General features: G+C 39.3%; 1 protein-coding gene across 6 annotated transcripts in view; it reads right to left on the bottom strand.

Moving 5' to 3' along the window:
* The window catches only part of dip2a (disco-interacting protein 2 homolog A), a 269,946-nt gene extending 256,692 nt beyond the window's left edge, over positions 1 to 13,254 (bottom strand). For all 6 annotated transcript variants that reach the window (XR_001479789.2, XM_015359260.2, XM_006636662.3 and 3 more), the window contains exon 1: positions 12,758 to 13,254. Coding sequence is in view for 5 of the 6 variants with exons in the window: in XM_015359260.2 (XP_015214746.1) it covers positions 12,758 to 12,881 (124 nt within the window). In the remaining variant the exon portion in view is untranslated. The remainder of the gene's footprint in view (positions 1 to 12,757) is intronic.
* Positions 13,255 to 21,024: the final 7,770 nt, after the last annotated feature.

Raw genomic sequence — 21,024 nt, 5'->3', positions numbered from 1 at the left:
AAGCATCTTCATGGCCAGGACAGCTCTATTATAAATGCAAGAAAGAAATGCTTGCTATCAAGTATAAAAACCATTAATAGATTAAGTGGGTTTCCTACTATAGATCTTCTTTGCAATGGAAACTGTTAAAATGTGTTTGTGCCGGCCAAGAGTTTGCAACATAAAAACACACAATGCGCATGTCCAAGTGGGCAGCTTGTCTGCGTCTCTATAATCTTTGGTGCCCCGTTGATATTCGAAAGATCAAAGCAGAAAAAAAATACTAGTCATTCAACACACAGACCTAAAACCAAAGAAGAATAACGTCAAAATTTTGAGGAAAAAATCGGAATCTGTGATTTTATGTATTTGCTTTTTAGAATATTAAACTTGAGACAGTTGATGTAAGGGCATTTTTGCTCCAATGAAGGGGGTCACTGAAACATCTCATGATCTGATTTAGTTACTATTTCTGCTCTTTTCCCTTTAGAATTCACCTACTAATATTGTTCAGTTCCCATGCTGGTTTAGAAAACTAGAACTTTTAAGATGGTGCCAATCATTCCCTAATCTAATTTGTATAATATATAGGTCAAACAATGTTTACCTGTTCAGCTATTTTTAGACTGTACTCTTCTTTTACCTCTCTAAAAGTCTGAAGAGTGACAGCACATCTCTAACAAACAGCTTCTATCATCCTAATGCTCTAATCCTTGGATATCTCAAATATCCAAATATTTAAAAAATATTTTTTTTAAACTGAAAGACATCTCTAAAGTCACTGTAATAAAGCATGTTCAAAAACCATTAAGCATTCATATCATGTTGTATAAAGTGTATTTCTGTAACGTCTTATATCTCCACAAGACAATTTTGTTATCAACTGACCCTTATAATTTTTATCCAAAAATGGTGCATTAAACACTTTTAAAAACTAAACAGAGTGTTTAAACTAAGTCTTAAGTGTAATTCTCAGGCAGCAGGCAGACTTCCTACATTTGCTATTAACTGGTAGAAAATGAAAGACAAATATTTGAAACCAAAGTTTGTCTTTTGTTTTCCAGTAGACGTTTTATAGATTTTCTTACACACAGTTGTTTCTTAGCTTTGGTAATTTAATTGAACTAATATTAGTGGAATTCCTTTTCTACCTAGCTCTACATTTGACAAAGGGTCAAGCGAAAAAAATAATGAATGTTGTTTATTATTTTAATGATGTGGCTAACATCAGAATATCTTTTGGAACATAGAGTTAAGAAAAACAGAGAAGTGCAGAGATAAGAATTATCTTTCCTAAACAACATTGCTGACTCTATGCATCTTCTTGAATCAAAACAAGAGCACTTAAGACTTGAGGAACACCAGACACATCACCGCACACTATTCAGTCCCACAGCAAATAGAAGATCTCAGGAGAGAAACTTATCTGTACCTCACAAATTTTAGTCATTAGTTAAATAGCCTGTCTAAACTGTGACTACTCGAGATTCAATCACATACCAATTAAAAGCTGGGTTTTAATGCATATGTTATTGCTAAAACCAATACCAGTTTCTACTTCCTTACCTAGAAATGTAGCTGCGATGCTTTAAATCAGCCTTTGTACACTATTCATTAGGGCTGTTACTGCACAGTGTTAAAGAGCAGTGGTTCTCAAACTTTTTGGACCAAGTACCACCCCTAATCCAACCAAAGCATCCAAGTACCATCTACAAGTCATCATCTCATAGGAACCCCAGAAATTCTCAATGACCAACATGAGTGTGCATGCACACACACACATACATATAATAAATATTATATTAATACACTTTGTTTGATATAGCACTTTAAAGGTGGCTTCTCAAAGTGTTTTAAAGAAAAAAAACAGTAACAACAAATAAAAATAATTTAAAAAGCACCATTTCAGTGAGAGGGGTGAGCCTATTTAGTCGACCAAAGCAGATGTGAATTAATTTTTCGAGCCTTGATACAATTCACAACAGAGTCTAACAGATTTTAAATCATCAGGCATTTTCTTGACGGCAAAGGTCTCGCAGTGGATGTTGCAATGTGTCCATTCATTTCTGGAGCAACCTCTCTAATTAGTGCAACTTCACCACTGTGGCGGCTTGTCATCGCTCTAGCACCATCTGTACAAAATCCGACACATTTTATCCAGTCGATGCCATTCTCTTCAATAAATTCATTCAGAACCTGAAATATGTGCTCTCCTGTAGTTCCTATTGGTAGCGGTTTACAGAACAGAAAGTCCTAACGGGACGTGCCCTCAAACTCATATCTAACGTAAGCAACCGAACCGGCCAAATCAACTACAGACTCATCTAATTGCAGTGAGAAGCATCGGCTCATCTGAATGCGCTCTATCAGCGTACTTTTGACATCATCCGCTATTTCAATAATTCTGTGAGTGAATGTCTTTCAGAGGGGGCAGCAGGTCGAGCTGTTTAGCAGCTTTTTCTCCACACAATACGTGTCAGCTCTTTTGCCAACGGCAAATAAGGTTCTTCAAAAATAGCGCTTTAGCAATCCGCAAGCTTGCATTTTTCGGCTTTTCCGTTTTTATTTCCATATTTATTTTAAGTTTTTATTTCATGCACATGGTAGCGAAACAGATACGCTCGGTGTATTTTTCTCAAATTAACTTAGAACAGTTCTTAAATATTTTTCTGTTATCTATCAAGCTTTCCTGTGCTCACAAGATTACCAGCGTTCGTAGCACATATTTCTATGCATTCCTGTGTTTACAACGTTGGCATTGTTCCAAAATCACACACATTCTCCTACCTCCCTATTTGCTGGAGATACAGTAGCTTTTTTTTAAATACAATTGGTCACTTGTGTCCGTAGCAAGCATTCCTACAGAGTGGTATAGAATTACAGAGTATCTCTTGTGTCCACTGAAGTATTAGCGCGCACTGTATCGTAGTACTTCTACTGCTGCGTATTCGACAGGTATTAAAATACAAAATATGAAAACCCGTCCCGATTTTTCAGCACACACAACACAGTTCCAGGGTCATTTGGCGTACCACCTGGCGGCACTCTGCGTACCACCGCAGGTACGCGTACCACAGTTTGAGAACCACTGATTTAGAGTATCTAAATACATAAATACAAAGATAATCACTGGTAGTACTACTACTGAAGTGATACACTCGGCTTATTATGGTGTACGCGTACCACAGTTTGAGAACCACTGTTATAGAGTATTAAAATGGTTGTAAAGAATGGATTAGGAATTCTACATGAAAGCAATGTGAACTGTTTTCCTGAACTGTGTGTGAAGACGCCCTTGATATATTTCCTACTTCTTCTGCTTGTTAACCCCACAGGCAAGGGAACTCACAAACCGATATAGTCAAGAAGCTAATGAAAGTATGGCCACTGACAGTCTCAGACAGTCTTTAAGATGAAAAAGTATTTAAAATATTCTAGTTCCGATTTGCAAAGGAAAAGGTAAATGTTTACTCCATGCTGAAAGGTATCACACCTCAAGAAAGCTCCACAGCAAAAGACAGTTTATTTTCTTTACCTTTCAGCAAGGAATTAACCTTTACCTGTTCCTTTGCAGCCTACGCATGATGACGCAGCTCTCTACTCATTGTTGTGATTTATTACATAAACCTCTGGTCTGTCTAAAAGACTATTTACTGCTGTTAAGTGGTATTGGTCACCAGTTAATGGTCTTCCCTCTAGCCTATACTTTCCAAAATCCAGCATCGTAACTGGAGGCACTATGCAGTAATGGTGTCTTCATTCCGATGAAACATTAAACTAAGGTCCTGGCTAGTTGGTCATTCAAGTGGAACTGTTCATAAGAAAATAAGGGGGTTAACCCCAGTGTACTGACTAATTTCTCCTGTGGATTTGAAAAACCTGGTCTTCTCGATGTTCCTCCCTACTAAATTAAGTGGTAAAGCAATTTCTCTTTTCTCTAATGGATGTGCTGTTTTAATAGGAATTTTGGCACATAGTGTCTACTATGCATCATGCAGTTGTGTGATGTATTCCAGTTGTGGATAAAATGTGTATCCACCTAAATGTAAACTGCTCTGTTATCCTCTGGTATGAAAAGTGCTATATAAGTGTAATTAGTCAAATCACTACTGTAATAATAACAACTAGCACTAAATACATCCATCAGTTTTCTAACTATTTCACCCAATACAGTGTCGTGTGAGAGATGGAACTTATCTCGGCAAGCAACAGGAGCAAGGCAAGATACACCCTGACCAGTCCATTGTAGAGCACACACAGAAACACAGACACGCACACACTCACACCAGGGACAGTTTTCCCCGAGCCAATTAACCTACAGTATGTCTTTGGATGAGGGATTCAAATTGTATCAATGTTGTAATTTGTATCAAGGTTCGAAAAATGAATTCACATCTACTTTGCTCAACTAAACAGGCTCACCCCTGCTTTTTAATTATTTTTAATTGTTGTTGTTCCTGTTTTTTTTCTGTAAAGCGCTTTGAGAAGCCACCTTTAAAAGCATTATATCAAATAAAGTTTATTATAATTTAAGTTAAGTTATAATTAACTTAGTTAAGTTATAATTATAATATTTATTATATGTGTATGTGAGTGTGTGTGCACACGTGCGCTCATGTTGGTCTTGGAGAATTTCTGGGGTTCCTACGAGATGATGACTTGTAGGTGGTACTTGGATGCTTTGGTTTGTTCAGGGGTGGTACTTGGTCCAAAAAGTTTGAGAACCACTGCTCTTTAACACTGTGCAGTAACAGCCCTAATCATATGACAATGTAAAATGTTGTGTGTATTGTTTGTTAAATAAGACTGTCATTATTTATTATTATGACTTACATGAAGATCAGATCACATTTTAGGAGCCATTCATGAAATCCAGATAATTCCAAAGGGTTCACAAACTTTTTCTTACAACTGTATATATAACATTTATATTACCTTGCAACCCAGGATTAAATGACAGTGCTGTTATTCAGAGGAGATTTGGGCGAAATTTCTGTGGCTTCACAAAATGCAGTAACTAACAGCTGCAAGCTGCTCCCATGCCTTAAAATAACTCTTGCAAGAATGCTGTCATTTCCAAACTACAGAAAGCAGCAAACAAAAATATACAGCCTATGTTACAATCATTAAATACTGCTTTCTGAGTCATGTAGTGAGTGAACAGCAATTAAAACACCTACTTCTTTCACAGTGCATGTTTAAGATTTAGATAATTATTTAAATAGGTATTTGTTAACTCCTCAGTTTTAACTCACTGTTGCCCATTAAAGCTTCTCTCACATAGATAATATTCTCAGCCAAAACCTCCCCTAATTCTCTTTTCTTGGTCAAAAGCCCCAAGTGAAAAAGAACATTTCACACATCTCCATTTACTTTACCAACTGAACATTGCCTGACAACTGTTGCTGCAAGTCTACATGTCCTGAAAGCAATTTCATGGCTCAACAAACATGCTATCTTCAAAGGCTCATATTTTCTCTAAAATTAATTTGTTAGCTTCCCATAAAGATTAGGTCCCAAAATTTGCATTTGGTAATTTGAGGTACTGCAGCTAATTTCATGTTAACAGTAAAAATGATTAATGCAGAAGAATTTAAAAACAGATGAAAGGAATTCATTTACCACTTTATTCATTGAAGAACACCATGTGAAAGTGAGATCATCTGTATAATGATAACCCAATAACTGCACTTAGAAGCACATTTTGAATTTTGAATACTTGAATATTTTAAATACTTATATTAGGTCCAGTCGCAGTTTTCTCTGTTAAACTGTTTCTTCAGAGTGTCAAAGTAGGACACTCCCTTAAGCCCTAGAACGTAATTAGTTGCTCTTCTCTAAATAGATTCAAAAGCAGCAGTATCTTTTCTAAGATGGTAATCAAAATAGTACTCAATATATTGAACAAGGCCTTACTAGTGCATTATAGTTTTAACATAACATCCTTTAATTGAATATTCTATCCTTTTTACTATACATCCTATAATTTTGTTTGCTATATAATGTATATTGTCACATTTTGTTTGCCCTAATAATTTATTCCCCAAATTGTCTAGGAGATGTTAATGATGACAAAGATGCTTTAAATCAGTGATGCAGCACTTTCTTAAAGATTATTGTTTTGCCTCAGCACAGGGACAGACAAAAAGCAGGTAAGTGTTAAATTATATCAAGACTGTTGCACTCTTGAAAGCTATGACACAGCCATTTAATCTGAGTTTAATCTGCACTGCAGCAACACTTTGCTTCAGTGGAAAGTCAACAACCATTCATGCAAAGGACTCGATCTTTAATTTTAAAGAACTCTGAACACATGAGCAAAGCATGTAGCACAGAACTTGTGGAAAGTGAAATTCCACATGAAAAATGAAGTAAAAATACACAGCAGCAGATATTAATACACAGTGGTTATCAAGTATTCACCCACTTGGACTTTTTAACATTTTATTGTGCTACAATATGGAATTATAATGTACTGTATATAATTTGGATGTTTTGCCAGTGATCAACATGAAACACTCTATAATGAAAAAGTGAAAACAACATTCTACAATTCATCTAAATTAATTATAAATACAATAAAAATATATAAATATTACATTATATTATATATATAAAATATTATATTTATAATATATATACATATTATAATACGTTTAAAAATATTATATATTTTATATATTTATCATATATTATATAAAGATATAAAACTTTCTGCATAATTATTTACCCTCTTTGATAAGACACTTCCAGACATACTTTGGTGTGACCAACTGTGTTTAGAAGTCACTTAACTAGTGGAATGGAGTCCACCTGTGGCGCTTCATGTGCGTTCAGGTTAGATACACCTATCTGTTTGAGGTCCCACAGTCAGTAGTACAGCTCCCAATAAAACCTACATCATGAAAACAAGAGAGGCAAATGTGTGATAAGGTAGCTTAAAAGCACCAAATGGGAAAGATACAGTGCCTTGCGAAAGTATTCGGCCCCCTTGAACTTTTCAACCTTTTGCCACATTTCAGGCTTCAAACATAAAGATATAAATTTTTTATTTTATGTGAAGAATCACCAACAAGTGGGACACAATTGTGAAGTGGAACGAAATCTATTGGATTTTTGAAACTTTTTTAACTAATAAAAAAATGAAAAGTGGGGCGTGCAAAATTATTCGGCCCCTTTACTTTCAGTGCAGCAAACTCACTCCAGAAGTTCAGCGAGGATCTCTGAATGATCCAAAGTTGTCCTAAATGACTGATGGTGATAAATAGGATCCACCTGTGTGTAATCAAGCCTCTGTATAAATGCACCTGCTCTGTGATAGTCTCAAGGTTCTGTTGAAAGCGCAGAGAGCATCATGAAGACCAAGGAACACACCAGGCAGGTCCGTAATACTGTTGTGGAGAAGTTTAAAGCCGGATTTGGATACAAAAAGATTTCCCAAGCTTCAAACATCCCAAGGAGCACTGTGCAAGCGATCATCTTGAAATGGAAGGAGTATCAGACCACTGCAAATCTACCAAGACCTGGCCGTCCCTCTAAACTTTCAGCTCAGACAAGGAGAAGACTGATCAGAGATGCAGCCAAGAGGCCCATGATCACTCTGGATGAACTGCAGAGAACTACAGCTGAGGTGGGAGAGTCTGTCCATAGGACAACAATCAGTCTTACACTGCACAAATCTGGCCTTTATGGAAGAGTGGCAAGAAGAAAGCCATTTCTCAAAGATATCCATAAAAAGTCTCGTCTAAAGTTTGCCACAAGCCACCTGGGAGACACCCCAAACATGTGGAAGAAGGTGCTCTGGTCAGATGAAACCAAAATCGAACTTTTTGGCCACAATGCAAAACGATATGTTTGGCGTAAAAGCAACACAGCTCATCACCCTCAACACACCATCCCCACTGTCAAACATGGTGGTGGCAGCATCATGGTTTGGGCCTGCTTTTCTTCAGCAGGGACAGGGAAGATGGTTAAAATTGAGGGGAAGATGGATGCAGCCAAATACAGGACCATTCTGGATGAAAACCTGTTGGAGTCTGCAAAAGACCTGAAACTGGGACGGAGATTTATCTTCCAACAAGACAATGATCCCAAACATACAGCAAAATCTACAAAGGAATGGTTCACAAATAAACGTATCCAGGTGTTTGAATGGCCAAGTCAAAGTCCAGACCTGAATCCAATCGAGAATCTGTGGAAAGAGCTGAAAACTGCTGTTCACAAACGCTCTCCATCCAACCTCACTGAGCTCGAGCTGTTTTGCAAGGAAGAATGGGCAAGAATTTCAGTCTCTCGATGTGCAAAACTGATAGAGACATACCCCAAGCGACTTGCAGCTGTAATCGCAGCAAAAGGTGGCTCTACAAAGTATTAACGCAAGGGGGCCGAATAATTTTGCACGCCCCACTTTTCATTTTTTTATTAGTTAAAAAAGTTTCAAAAATCCAATAGATTTCGTTCCACTTCACAATTGTGTCCCACTTGTTGGTGATTCTTCACATAAAATAAAAAATTTATATCTTTTTGTTTGAAGCCTGAAATGTGGCAAAAGGTTGAAAAGTTCAAGGGGGCCGAATACTTTCGCAAGGCACTGTATAAGAATTTGCACTATAAAGAAATGGAGAAGATATGGCATAACTGTGAATCTCTATAGAATGGGGCATCTTCAAAAACTGAGTATCTGGGTGATAGAGGGTATTTGACTGGGAGACCATTAAGAAACTTAGGACAACTGTAAAGTTATTATAGTTTTTTTCCCCAACTGAGATGGAAGAAACTGTGCAAACATCAACAATTGCCTAATGATTCACAAATTTGGGCTTCATGTGAGAATGCAAAATGAAAGACATTGTTGAAAACACTTACATCAAATCTCAACTACAGTATGCCAGCAGATATGTGGGAGACTTGGACACCAAATGGAAAAAGATTCTACAATCTGATGAAACCAAAGCTGACCTTTTTGGCCTGAACACTAAGCCCTATGTTTGGTGCAAGCATAACACCACACATCAGCCTGAAAACACCATCCCTAATGTGACACATGGTGGTGGCAGCATCATGTTATGGGGTATTTGCTGCATTTGTTGGAGCTAAAAATTGCTCTTCACCAGCAGTCCCCATCCAACTTGAAGAAACTTGTTTTTTGTTTACTAAAAACAATTTTGTAAATGGACAAAAATAACTCCACATGTCTCCACATGTCACATGACAGTCTCCACATGTCAAAATAACAAAACTGTTAGAGCCAAGAAGACCTAAGCTGTATTTTTTGCCAAGGAGCCTCTACCTAATACTGACACAAGGGTGGTCAATACTTATGTAATCTGTTATTTTCTTATTTCCATATTGCAACACAATAAAACGCAAAAAAGTAGAGGGGGTAAATATTTTTGATAGCCACTGGAACAGCACATTTACAGAAGCACTACACAGGTAGCATGCTGGAAGTTTGTATTTACACTTCAGTGTCTTTATCATCTCAGACATTATATTCATTTAGCACACGGCAAAAAGTGTCAATCTGACATACATAATGAATGATGTAGTTTTTAGGTTGTGTGTATAGCATGTGTCCCACACTACAAACCCTAGTGAAGAGATTCAATTAATTACTTTATCACTTATAGTACGCAAAATAAAGAGGTGGGAATAGTGCTTAGGTTTGGAACACAAATATGATCTTCTTTATTCAAAGGGCCATAATGACAAATGAATGCGCTCTGATAAATTAAGTTCCCGAACCTACCAGGTCCTTTTCCATTACATTTTTTTTTAATTTTAAGCGTACTTCTAGTGAGTGCTGGGAATGTTTTGATTACAATTTTCAGTTCCCATGAAACATAACTTTTGTACATTCTAGAAAACCCCCTTTTATCATTTGAACTTCTCTTACTAAAATTTTTCATTCTGTAACCCAGTTTCACTTTCCAAAATAAAAACATTCTCCAAATTCTCCCAGACATCTCATGAGGCCAAAACATCTTCCAGACTTTAAGAACAAATAACCCAACATGACCTCATCACCTCACCCAAGCACACAAGAAATACTCGGCAAAAATGAACCACATAAAATCCTATAGCAGTGTTGATTTCTATAGCAGGTTTTCTTCATTTTCAATCTAAAAGGTTGAACTAGAGTTTTGCAGTTTTTCAACAACAAAAAAAGATGGACATTTAAAATGACTAAGTAAAAAACAACACCATAATAAGCAGAGTTTATCACTTCAGTAGTAGTACTATCAGTGATTATCTTTGTATTTATGTATTTAGATACTCTAAATCTAATCTCTATGATACAAGTACCTCTTTTCTGCTTTAATGACTCCACAAAATAAGGACATTTTTATTTAATTTCTGATTTTTGTTGCTGTTTTCATTCTCTTTATTATTTTTTACAAATTGAAAAATTTTGATTATAAGACATTATCAAGTTATATCATCATCAAAAACGTCATTATCAGCTTCACATTAGTACTGGCACTTAGGAATTAGCAACTCCATAGTGTTCTTTGGGATAGTACATCGACTGAGCTTTAAGTTTCTGTATATGTTTATATTAATAATTAACAATTTATATAAACCAATATAATTCTGATAGCAGTCTGTATTTAAATGCACAAGTCATTTAATGATTTAGTGTTAAACGATGCAATTCACATAGAAATGTACTTTACTTTTCTGATTACGTATGTAACGACATGTATTTGTGGGTAACAGCATGCATTGTTTAGTCAACAACTGCACTGTCAAGATGTTGGTATGGGCAATCCACACCTACAGAGATCGGTAGCTTTCGGTTACGCTGTTCCCATGTTTTTAGTATTCATTTTGACATTTTATTTCGGAGTTATTTGACGCCACTTTAACCTCACATTTGGTAGATTTGGTTTCCCAATTTAAAACATAGAATATGGCCTAATTACACTTAAAGTTTTGCCTCATCAATCCTTGAACAATTTCATAGGTGATGCTGTTCAGTAGTCCTACTCAAAACCTATTTTAAATTCGTATTTTGTACTCCAGTTCCCCAACTGATCTCTGTGTATGGTTGCGCATTTATTTGTGTTCGTTGTCGAGACGCCCCACAGTATTTTACACATAGCAGACATAAGTTTCAAATAAGCATTAATCATAATTACATGACAACTAGACGAATGTGCTCATAATTATATTTATAATAAGCAGCTATATCGCTGTAACAAAACACTCAACATCAGTGAACCGGAGATGGCTATTGTTTCATCTGTGCAACAAGTAATAGACAACCATATTCTTTCTTGCGAGACTGCGATCTTCAAAATCAAATTTCTGTCAATTAAGTTTCCCCGCGCTCCTTGTACTGTATGTTTCTAAAAAAATCACAGATGGAATATAACGAACCACCATTTTTGTTAAAGAAATGGGCTAGAAAGTACCGAGGTTGTTTTTGGAACAGAGAGCGGCTTGTACTCTGAGGATGGTGAGCTCTGTCAGCCAGCGGAAACAGATTGTGAAACGCTGGCGGTACTCGCTGGGGACCTCTCCAACTCAGTCCCCCCTTTCCATACAATAGGATGTGTCTTTTCGGACGCCTCCAAGACGGGTGAAGGAAAACAAATAGAGAAAGAACAAGTAGGGTAACGACGTACTGTATGGTGACTACTTCACTTTCTATCCCAGGGTGACGCAAGAATAATTTTGCCAATGATAAAATATTTGATGTTTTAATTATTAATGTTGCACTATCAAGACAGCTGGAAAATCGCTCAGTTGTCCTTCGTATGTTAATAGCTTTTTCCCCCTTTATTTATTTAAAAGAACAGCACCGAAAGTAAATGGCTCCCTTTGAGGTGGCGGTAACGCCTGAAGGTTGCTGCTGACCACAGGCAAAATTAGCATGTATTTTATACAGCGTCTTTCATGACCAATTGTGATCTCAAGGCGCTTTCCAAAAAACTAAAAACTTTCAAAAGCGCATGGATTCACATTTTAATACAATCTACTACAATTCAAATCTAAAGTATAAGATTTCAAGACCTAGTACGAATTGAGATAATTTCACAGCGGAACAGAAAGCAAGGCTCCTATTTTTGAGAACTGATAGAAGACCAAAAAAAGAGTCCAAACGAGTGCCAAAATAGAATTACGTGTGTAGAGACATTCGTAATGATGGGAGCTTTGTCAATGACTAACAAGTCGCCCCCCTACGTCGGACTACGAACAGTACCAAGCTGGAATTCACAAATGTGCATCTCTTACGCCACCTTGATTCAGAACTGTCTTCATTAAAATGCAGTTTGTGGAATAATTAGTTCCTCCTCATCGTATACAGCCTGTTTGAGATCCAAATGTTATGTCTTCTCCACAAATGCCAAGACTATTCTTACATGACTAAAAAAAAAATCCAAACCGAAGGAAAAATACATCGTTGCTCAAAGATCAGTAACACTGTCAAAGCAAAACAATCCCACTGGAAAAGAAGGGAGACAAACCGAGGTGCTGGCTTCCATTTATACAATAACTGTTTACAGGATTGGTAAATCATTTTTTAGTTAATAACTGGCACTCAAGATTAAGTATAGAAGAGATTACTTCATATGGGTAATGAAGACGCTTCCAATGTGCTGCTTTTGCACACAAATCGGTTACCGTGTAAATGACATCGATTTACACCTATTACGCCAGCAATCCTTACTGAAACAGCAACATAACTATTATTGGCTACACAAAATAACTGCACGGCGTACAACCCGATTGTCCTTCTTCACGCTGATACTGCCCAAAGACCGATGCTTACCTTCGGATAGCTCTAGCTCCAGCTCTGCCAGTTTCTCCCTAACCTCCGCTGGGAGAGTCATAGCTGCCGCAGCTGTGGGCTCAAACATCATCATTAGTAATCCAGTGGAACTTCTCTCAGCCATGGCGGAGCGCGTCCGATTCGGTTCGAGACAATACGGTAACAGGCTAAAAATGAAATCACCTCCTCGCTTAGTTGTATGTGAGCGAGTGGTGGGTGGTGGTTATTTCATACAGATGCAAGTCAAACTGGCGAACTGCAAATTGCAAATGCGTTTCCGACTAATCAAAAAATAGAGAGACAAATACCGCTCGTATCGCCCTGCCAGTGACTTGCCTTTTTACCCACAATCTTAAGCGTTTAGCTCCTTTCCTGTATCACCTTTTACTTTCTGGCTCCGTACAAAGATTTTTAAAAAGTCATTCAAGTCAAGCCACCTTCTTCCACCTTTCGCTTACAGTGCCGCCATTGCAGCAGCAGCAGCACTGAGAACTGTGCGCGTGCACAACAAGCTCGCTCGTGATGGGCCAGGCGCCTCTGGCTGGAACTATATGAAAACCGAGATATCTAGAAGAGGAAGATTTTAAACAAAATAAATCTGAAAAGAATGCAATGCAATTCAATTTACTTGGAACAGCAGGTACTCCTATCACAGAAAGTTTTTGGGGCATTTTTTTTTCAAATCAATAATTTGGATACCCGTACCCATAATGAACGCATTGGTTTATTTGAAAATAGCCGTTTAATAAAACCTAATCGTTATTTATATTGAGAAATAATTAAGAGAAAATGTACAATAATACAGCAAACATAATTTACAAAAATATTATTACAAATATGGTCTTATCATTTGTGTAGGCTCATATTGATGACAATATGCCTAAATCGAGAATGAAGAATAATTAAATCGATTATTTTAATGACAATACTTTCATCGGGTAATTAATCAATCCTATCGGTACAGATAAAACGTAATACTAGGATCAAAAATGTTAATATGAAAATGATTAACAACTATTAAATAACTTTGCTCCAAAATGCAGAAAAGAAGTCATTTGTAATCATTTCTACCTGATGTGCATGTAAATAATGAAGACTGAACAGCTTTCCAACTCATCGTGCATTGCTCAGCAGTTGTAAGTAAACAGAATGGATTTTTTTCCTGAGGTTCATCTTGTAGCGCTCTCGGGTTCACGTGGGTCTGTGCCCTCGTCTCGGGTCGGCCCCCCACCGCTGGGAACTCAAACCCGGGCCTCCGGCGTCACTCAACAGGGACCCAGCCAGTTGAGCTAAAGGGAAATCTGTCCTCAGCCCAGCGGCTGCGATCCCTGCTATTGACAGAGAAGGGCGGTGACGTTCCAATCTCAAATCCGAAGAAGAAAGAAGCATTCTTCCTAAATAAAATGATAGGGATCATTTTTAATCGTAAATAAAAGGTAACAATATCAGATATTCAATGTTACAACCTTTTGCCTGAGACGAATTGATCTGTTCTGTTACAATTACATATCAATAGCGTTATTTTCACATTTTTTACAACTCTGATTATAAAAATGTAGCTCTGTCGCTTTTATGCTGTTTAAACGGTTTTGAGCAGTTTCTCAAATGTTTACATTTTGACTTTTGAATGTTGAAAGTTCTGTAGCACTCTCGGGTTCATGCTCACGCAGTAATGCAGATCCAGTCAGGAAGATTCCAGAAATCCAAGATTGAAACCCACTGATCATATCCAGAGCGGATGTGTATAAAGTTTTTAAAAAGACCAATCCACGCAAGTCTCCTGGCCCTGATGCTATCCCTGGCAGCGTTCTGAAGGCATGTGCAGACCAGCTGGCAGATGTCTTCTCGGACATATTCAGTCTCTCTCTAGCTCAGTCTGTAGTTCCTTCCTGCTTTAAGAAAACCGCCATTGTCCCTATACCTAAGAAACCCAGAGGTAGCTGCCTAAATGACTACCGGCCTGTTGAACTCACATCAGTTATCATGAAGTGGTTTGAGCGGTTGGTCAAAGCATACATCACCTCTTCACTGCCTATCACCCTAGACCCTAGTATAGCTAGAACAGGTCAACAGAAGATGCTACTGCCATTGCCCTTCATACTGCCCTCTCACACCTGGATAAGAAAGGAACATATGTGAGAATGCTGTTTGTTGATTACAGCTCAACATTCAATATCATAGTGCCCTCAAAGCTTGTCATCAAGCTCCAGGACCTGGGACTGAACACCTCCCTCTGTAATTGGATCCTGGACTTCTTGACGGAACGTCCGCAGGTGGTGAGGGTGGGCACCAACATATCCTCTACCCTGACTCTAAACTTGGAGCTCCCCAAGGCTGTGTTCTTAGCCCTGTCCTCTACTCCTTATCTACCCATGATTGTGTTGCCAGGCATAACTCAAACTCCATCATTAAGTTTGCGGATGATACAACAGTCATCAGCCTGCTCAAAGATGGTTAAGAGTCTGCAAACAGGGAGGAGGTTGAAACCCTGGCGGTATGGTGGCAGGAGAACAACCTCTCTCTGAACATCAGCAAGACTAAGGAGATGATTGTGGAATATAGGAAACACCAGGGAGGAGATCACATCAATTGGACTGCAGTTGAGCTGGTCAGCAGTTTTAAGTTCCTGGGAGTTAACATTTCAGAGGACTTAACCTGGACCCACCACACCAACACCGTGGTCAAAAGAGCACGGCAGCGCCTATTCTTTCTCCATAGGCTAAAGAAGTTCGGCATACCATCACATATCCAGGCCAACTTCTACAGGTGCACTATTGAGAGTATCCTGACTGGTTGCATCACTGCCTGGTATGGGAACTGCTCCACCCGGGATCGCAAAGTTCTGCAGAGGGTGGTGAAGTCAGCGCAGCTCATTACCGGCTGTGAGCTACCAAACATCCAGGAGATCTACTCAGCTAGATGTCTGAAGAAGACCAGGTCCATTCTCAAGGACCCCAGTCATCCCAGTCACAAACTGTTTTCCCTCCTACCTTCAGGTAATAATTATAATTAATAATTGCTTAAACTTATATAGCGCTTTTCTGGACACTCCACTCAAAGCGCTTTACAGGTAATGGGGACTCTCCTCCACCACCACCAATGTGGAGCATCCACCTGGATGATGCGACGGCAGCCATAGTGCGCCAGAACGCTCACCACACATCAGCTATCAGTGGGGAGGAGAGCAGAGTAATGTAGCCAATTCATAGAGGGCCATTATTAGGAGGCCATGATTGGTAAGGGCCAATTGGAAATTTTGGCCAGGACACTGGGGTTACACCCCTACTCTTTTCGAGACTCGCCCTGGGATTTTTAATGACCACAGAGATTCAGGACCTCATTTTTTGTCTCATCTGAAGGACGACGCCTGTTCACAGTATAGTGTCCCCGTCACTATACTGGGGCATTAGGACCCACATGGACCACAGGGTGAGCACCCCCTGCTGGCCCCACTAACACCTAAACAGTACTGAAGCATTCGGTCCAAGTCCAACAGACTACGGAACAGCTTCTACCTCCAGGCAATAAGACTGCTAAATAGCCAACCTGCAGCTCCTTTAGCAAATCACCTATAATGGTTACATGGACACACAGTTTTCACTGTATTAAGCATAACTGCACTACTTGTATATATTGCATGCACCATGGACACATAGCAGCTCTACTCATATTGAGTTTTATTCAATTACTATTATTATGTAACCTTATTTTCATAACCTCAATTTTGTGATTTTTGTGAGCTCGCAGAAAAGACATTTAATTGCCAGCAACTACTGCTGCATGCTGTATTGTTGTGCGTTTAATAAATAAACTTTGATTTGATTTGATTTGATGTGGGTATGCGCCCCCCCCACCGATGGGGACTCGAACCCAGGCCCCCAGCATCACTTGACAGGGAACCAGCCAGCTGAGCTAAAAGGACATCTCCCCTTAGCCCGATGGCTGAGGTCCCTGCTATTCACAGGGAAGGGCTCGCACAACCTGTAATGTTGGCCATACGCGTTACAGTTTTTAATTTCTACAGAAATGTGAATCTGCATCAGCTTTCTTCCATTTTGTCTTAGTTGCGTTATAGCTCACATACGGCTGAGACGGTATTTTAAATGCATACTAAAAACTACATCCTAGCAAAAAATCGAGATACAAAAATAAATATTTGCTTTTCCTTCAGTTTATCAAATTTGTAACGTATTGTAACGAACGTGGGGTTCGGCACGGAATGGAGCAGGGGAAGGACCAGGAAAAGGGGTTAAACAATACATTTATTAACCAGAACCAGGGAATGGTACAGACACACGGACAGGGATTACACACCGTTCCACCTACACTAATACAGACTAAGAAGGGAAGAGACTGTCTATCAGCCTCCGTCCCACCCCCAGGCACTGTTCTCAGCCCGCCTTGCGTGCGATTGGCTAAAGCGCCCCACGTGGCGCTCCATTGCCTCCGCCTGAAGAGTTGAGCATCCCGGCGAATCCAAACCGTCCCTCCAGGCTGCACACACACCTCCTGTTAGCCTCTCCGTCTGTCCAGGGACCTCCATCTGGGTAGGCTCTCCGTCTAGGCCAGGGACCTCCGTCTGAGTAGGCCCTCTGTCCAGGCCAGGACTCTCCGTCTGGGTAGGCCCTCCGTCTCAGCTAGGGCTCTCTCTCTGCACGCTGGGCCTCTGACCGCTCCACTAAGTCCCGCTTTTGACACCAATGTAACGACTGTGGGGTTCGGCATGGAATGGAGCAAGTGTAGGACTCAGGAAAAGGGGTTAAACAACACATTTATTAACCAGAACCGGGGAAAGGTACACATGCAGGTACAGGGATTACAGTGCTGCATCTACACTTATACAGACACGGAAGGGAAGAAACTGTCTCCCAGCCTCTGTCCCAATATATACAGTCTAGTAGTCATGCCCCCAGGTGCTGTTCTCAGCCCGCACTCTGTGCACATGGCTTAAGCGTCCCATGTGGCACTACAGTATAATGTAATGCAGTTTTGTGCATATAATGTAGTACCTTAAGCTAATGTTTAAAAAAGATAACGCAGATCTCAAAAAGCTCAGAATGACGAAGTTAAAACATTACCTCATAATACACTCTCAGAATCACAGATAATTCTCCAGATACTTTTAACAATAAAAGTGATTTAAAAATGGACGTTGACTCCCAAGATCTCCTTAAAGATTTGTTCACACCAGTTATTTTTTCTTAATAGTGTGGCGAATGTGAAGACAATATTAAAGTATATAAATAAGAAAAATGTCCGTAACTATCCCTTGCAAATGCATACGATCAAAGTTAGGTGTGGTCTGCATAGCATCTGGTTAGAAGTCAAAACCAGTGGTAAAAATCATCTCACTACACTAGCCTATTAATGCTTGAACCTAATAGAGAAAAATAAACAACTATCACTATTGTGAACGTGAACAAAAAGAGCAATCAAATCAGTGGATCGATTGTTTTTATGCTCAGCATTGACCAGTGTTTCGATTATTGGTTGGTCTGACAACAGAGAATAAGATTTTCTCTTCACACCTCAACGTGCTTGGAAAAAAGGAAAACAGTATGTGGCTGCTTGAATCATTAATTTTTTGCTCTGAAGTGTGCTAAGCATGTGTTTCATATAGGTCATAAGGACAAGCACTTACAGCTGCCTCTTCAGACTTATTTAAGTAAGTACTTGTGTGACCGCAGTTTGTGCTGCTTTCATTTCCGAGATATAGCACCTTGTTTTCTCGGGGAACCACATGACTGTCTACAAGGAAGTTTACATGTAACAACACACTTGGTACAGTGCTTCTATTTACTGGATGTGAGGAAAAATACAAGTGCAATTTGTTTTCTCTGTCTGAAACAAAAGACACGATTTCACCTCGGAGTAATATGATGATTTAACAAAGGCAGTCTTATCTGTGTCTTCATACAGCACATCTAGGTGTACCCCACACTGTATCGTACACTAAGGATTGACCACAAAGGAAAAAGAAAGGGACAGAGACCTAATTGTGTTATGTTTGAATGTAAGAGCATTGTAATATCAAAGACTTGGATAATGACCGTTTTTAAGAACTCATGTATGTATTTTCAATTATTTTATCTAAAAAAATATTTTCAAATATACTGTAGGTTTATAAAGCAAGATAGAACAAAAGCTGGAAGTGGAGAGGAGGCGGGAACAGGGGAGAGGCAGATTAAGCACTTAGGTGGTATGAAGTAGAGAGAGGTGAAGAGAGCTGTGAAGTGTGTAAATGAAAAGAGAGGATTAGAAGGGAACGAGTCTGGCGTTGAGAGAAGGGGAAGGCGAGATCCTAGTTTCAGGATAATTTTGGTTTCAGATGTCTTTCTGCAATAGGAGTTGAGAAACCCCTCTTTCAGAAAGCAGACGTAGAGATCTGTATGATCATGTCCGTTAGAGGTGAAATGATAAACTATGGACTTGGAGAGATCTTTGATCCTCACAGCCCTGACATTCTCTGAAGCAGTCTCCCAGTCCCCTTCCTGTTTCTCCAATGTAGATAGCTGGGAATTTTCTGCAGGAGATGCAGTAAATAAGAGTGCTGGAGGTACATGATGTCATCTGAGTAATCTGGAATGGTTCAGAGGGGACTTGAATGAGCGTGGTATTGGATATACAGTGCCTTGCGAAAGTATTCGGCCCCCTTGAACTTTTCAACCTTTTGCCACATTTCAGGCTTCAAACATAAAGATATAAATTTTTTATTTTATGTGAAGAATCACCAACAAGTGGGACACAATTGTGAAGTGGAACGAAATCTATTGGATTTTTGAAACTTTTTTAACTAATAAAAAAATGAAAAGTGGGGCGTGCAAAATTATTCGGCCCCTTTACTTTCAGTGCAGCAAACTCACTCCAGAAGTTCAGCGAGGATCTCTGAATGATCCAATGTTGTCCTAAATGACTGATGGTGATAAATAGAATCCACCTGTGTGTAATCAAGTCTCTGTATAAATGCACCTGCTCTGTGATAGTCTCAAGGTTCTGTTGAAAGCGCAGAGAGCATCATGAAGACCAAGGAACACACCAGGCAGGTCCGTAATACTGTTGTGGAGAAGTTTAAAGCCGGATTTGGATACAAAAAGATTTCCCAAGCTTCAAACATCCCAAGGAGCACTGTGCAAGCGATCATCTTGAAATGGAAGGAGTATCAGACCACTGCAAATCTACCAAGACCTGGCCGTCCCTCTAAACTTTCAGCTCAGACAAGGAGAAGACTGATCAGAGATGCAGCCAAGAGGCCCATGATCACTCTGGATGAACTGCAGAGAACTACAGCTGAGGTGGGAGAGTCTGTCCATAGGGCAACAATCAGTCTTACACTGCACAAATCTGGCCTTTATGGAAGAGTGGCAAGAAGAAAGCCATTTCTCAAAGATATCCATAAAAAGTCTCGTCTAAAGTTTGCCACAAGCCACCTGGGAGACACCCCAAACATGTGGAAGAAGGTGCTCTGGTCAGATGAAACCAAAATCGAACTTTTTGGCAACAATGCAAAACGATATGTTTGGCGTAAAAGCAACACAGCTCATCACCCTCAACACACCATCCCCACTGTCAAACATGGTGGTGGCAGCATCATGGTTTGGGCCTGCTTTTCTTCAGCAGGGACAGGGAAGATGGTTAAAATTGAGGGGAAGATGGATGCAGCCAAATACAGGACCATTCTGGATGAAAACCTGTTGGAGTCTGCAAAAGACCTGAAACTGGGACGGAGATTTATCTTCCAACAAGACAATGATCCCAAACATACAGCAAAATCTACAAAGGAATGGTTCACAAATAAACGTATCCAGGTGTTTGAATGGCCAAGTCAAAGTCCAGACCTGAATCCAATCGAGAATCTGTGGAAAGAGCTGAAAACTGCTGTTCACAAACGCTCTCCATCCAACCTCACTGAGCTCGAGCTGTTTTGCAAGGAAGAATGGGCAAGAATTTCAGTCTCTCGATGTGCAAAACTGATAGAGACATACCCCAAGCGACTTGCAGCTGTAATCGCAGCAAAAGGTGGCTCTACAAAGTATTAACGCAAGGGGGCCGAATAATTTTGCACGCCCCACTTTTCATTTTTTTATTAGTTAAAAAAGTTTCAAAAATCCAATAGATTTCGTTCCACTTCACAATTGTGTCCCACTTGTTGGTGATTCTTCACATAAAATAAAAAATTTATATCTTTATGTTTGAAGCCTGAAATGTGGCAAAAGGTTGAAAAGTTCAAGGGGGCCGAATACTTTCGCAAGGCACTGTATATTTACAGG

Source organism: Lepisosteus oculatus, chromosome 12 (genome assembly GCF_040954835.1).
Source record: "Lepisosteus oculatus isolate fLepOcu1 chromosome 12, fLepOcu1.hap2, whole genome shotgun sequence".
Taxonomy (NCBI): domain Eukaryota; kingdom Metazoa; phylum Chordata; class Actinopteri; order Semionotiformes; family Lepisosteidae; genus Lepisosteus; species Lepisosteus oculatus.
Note: the sequence above shows the minus strand (reverse complement) of the source record. Positions and strands in the feature narration are given on the sequence as shown.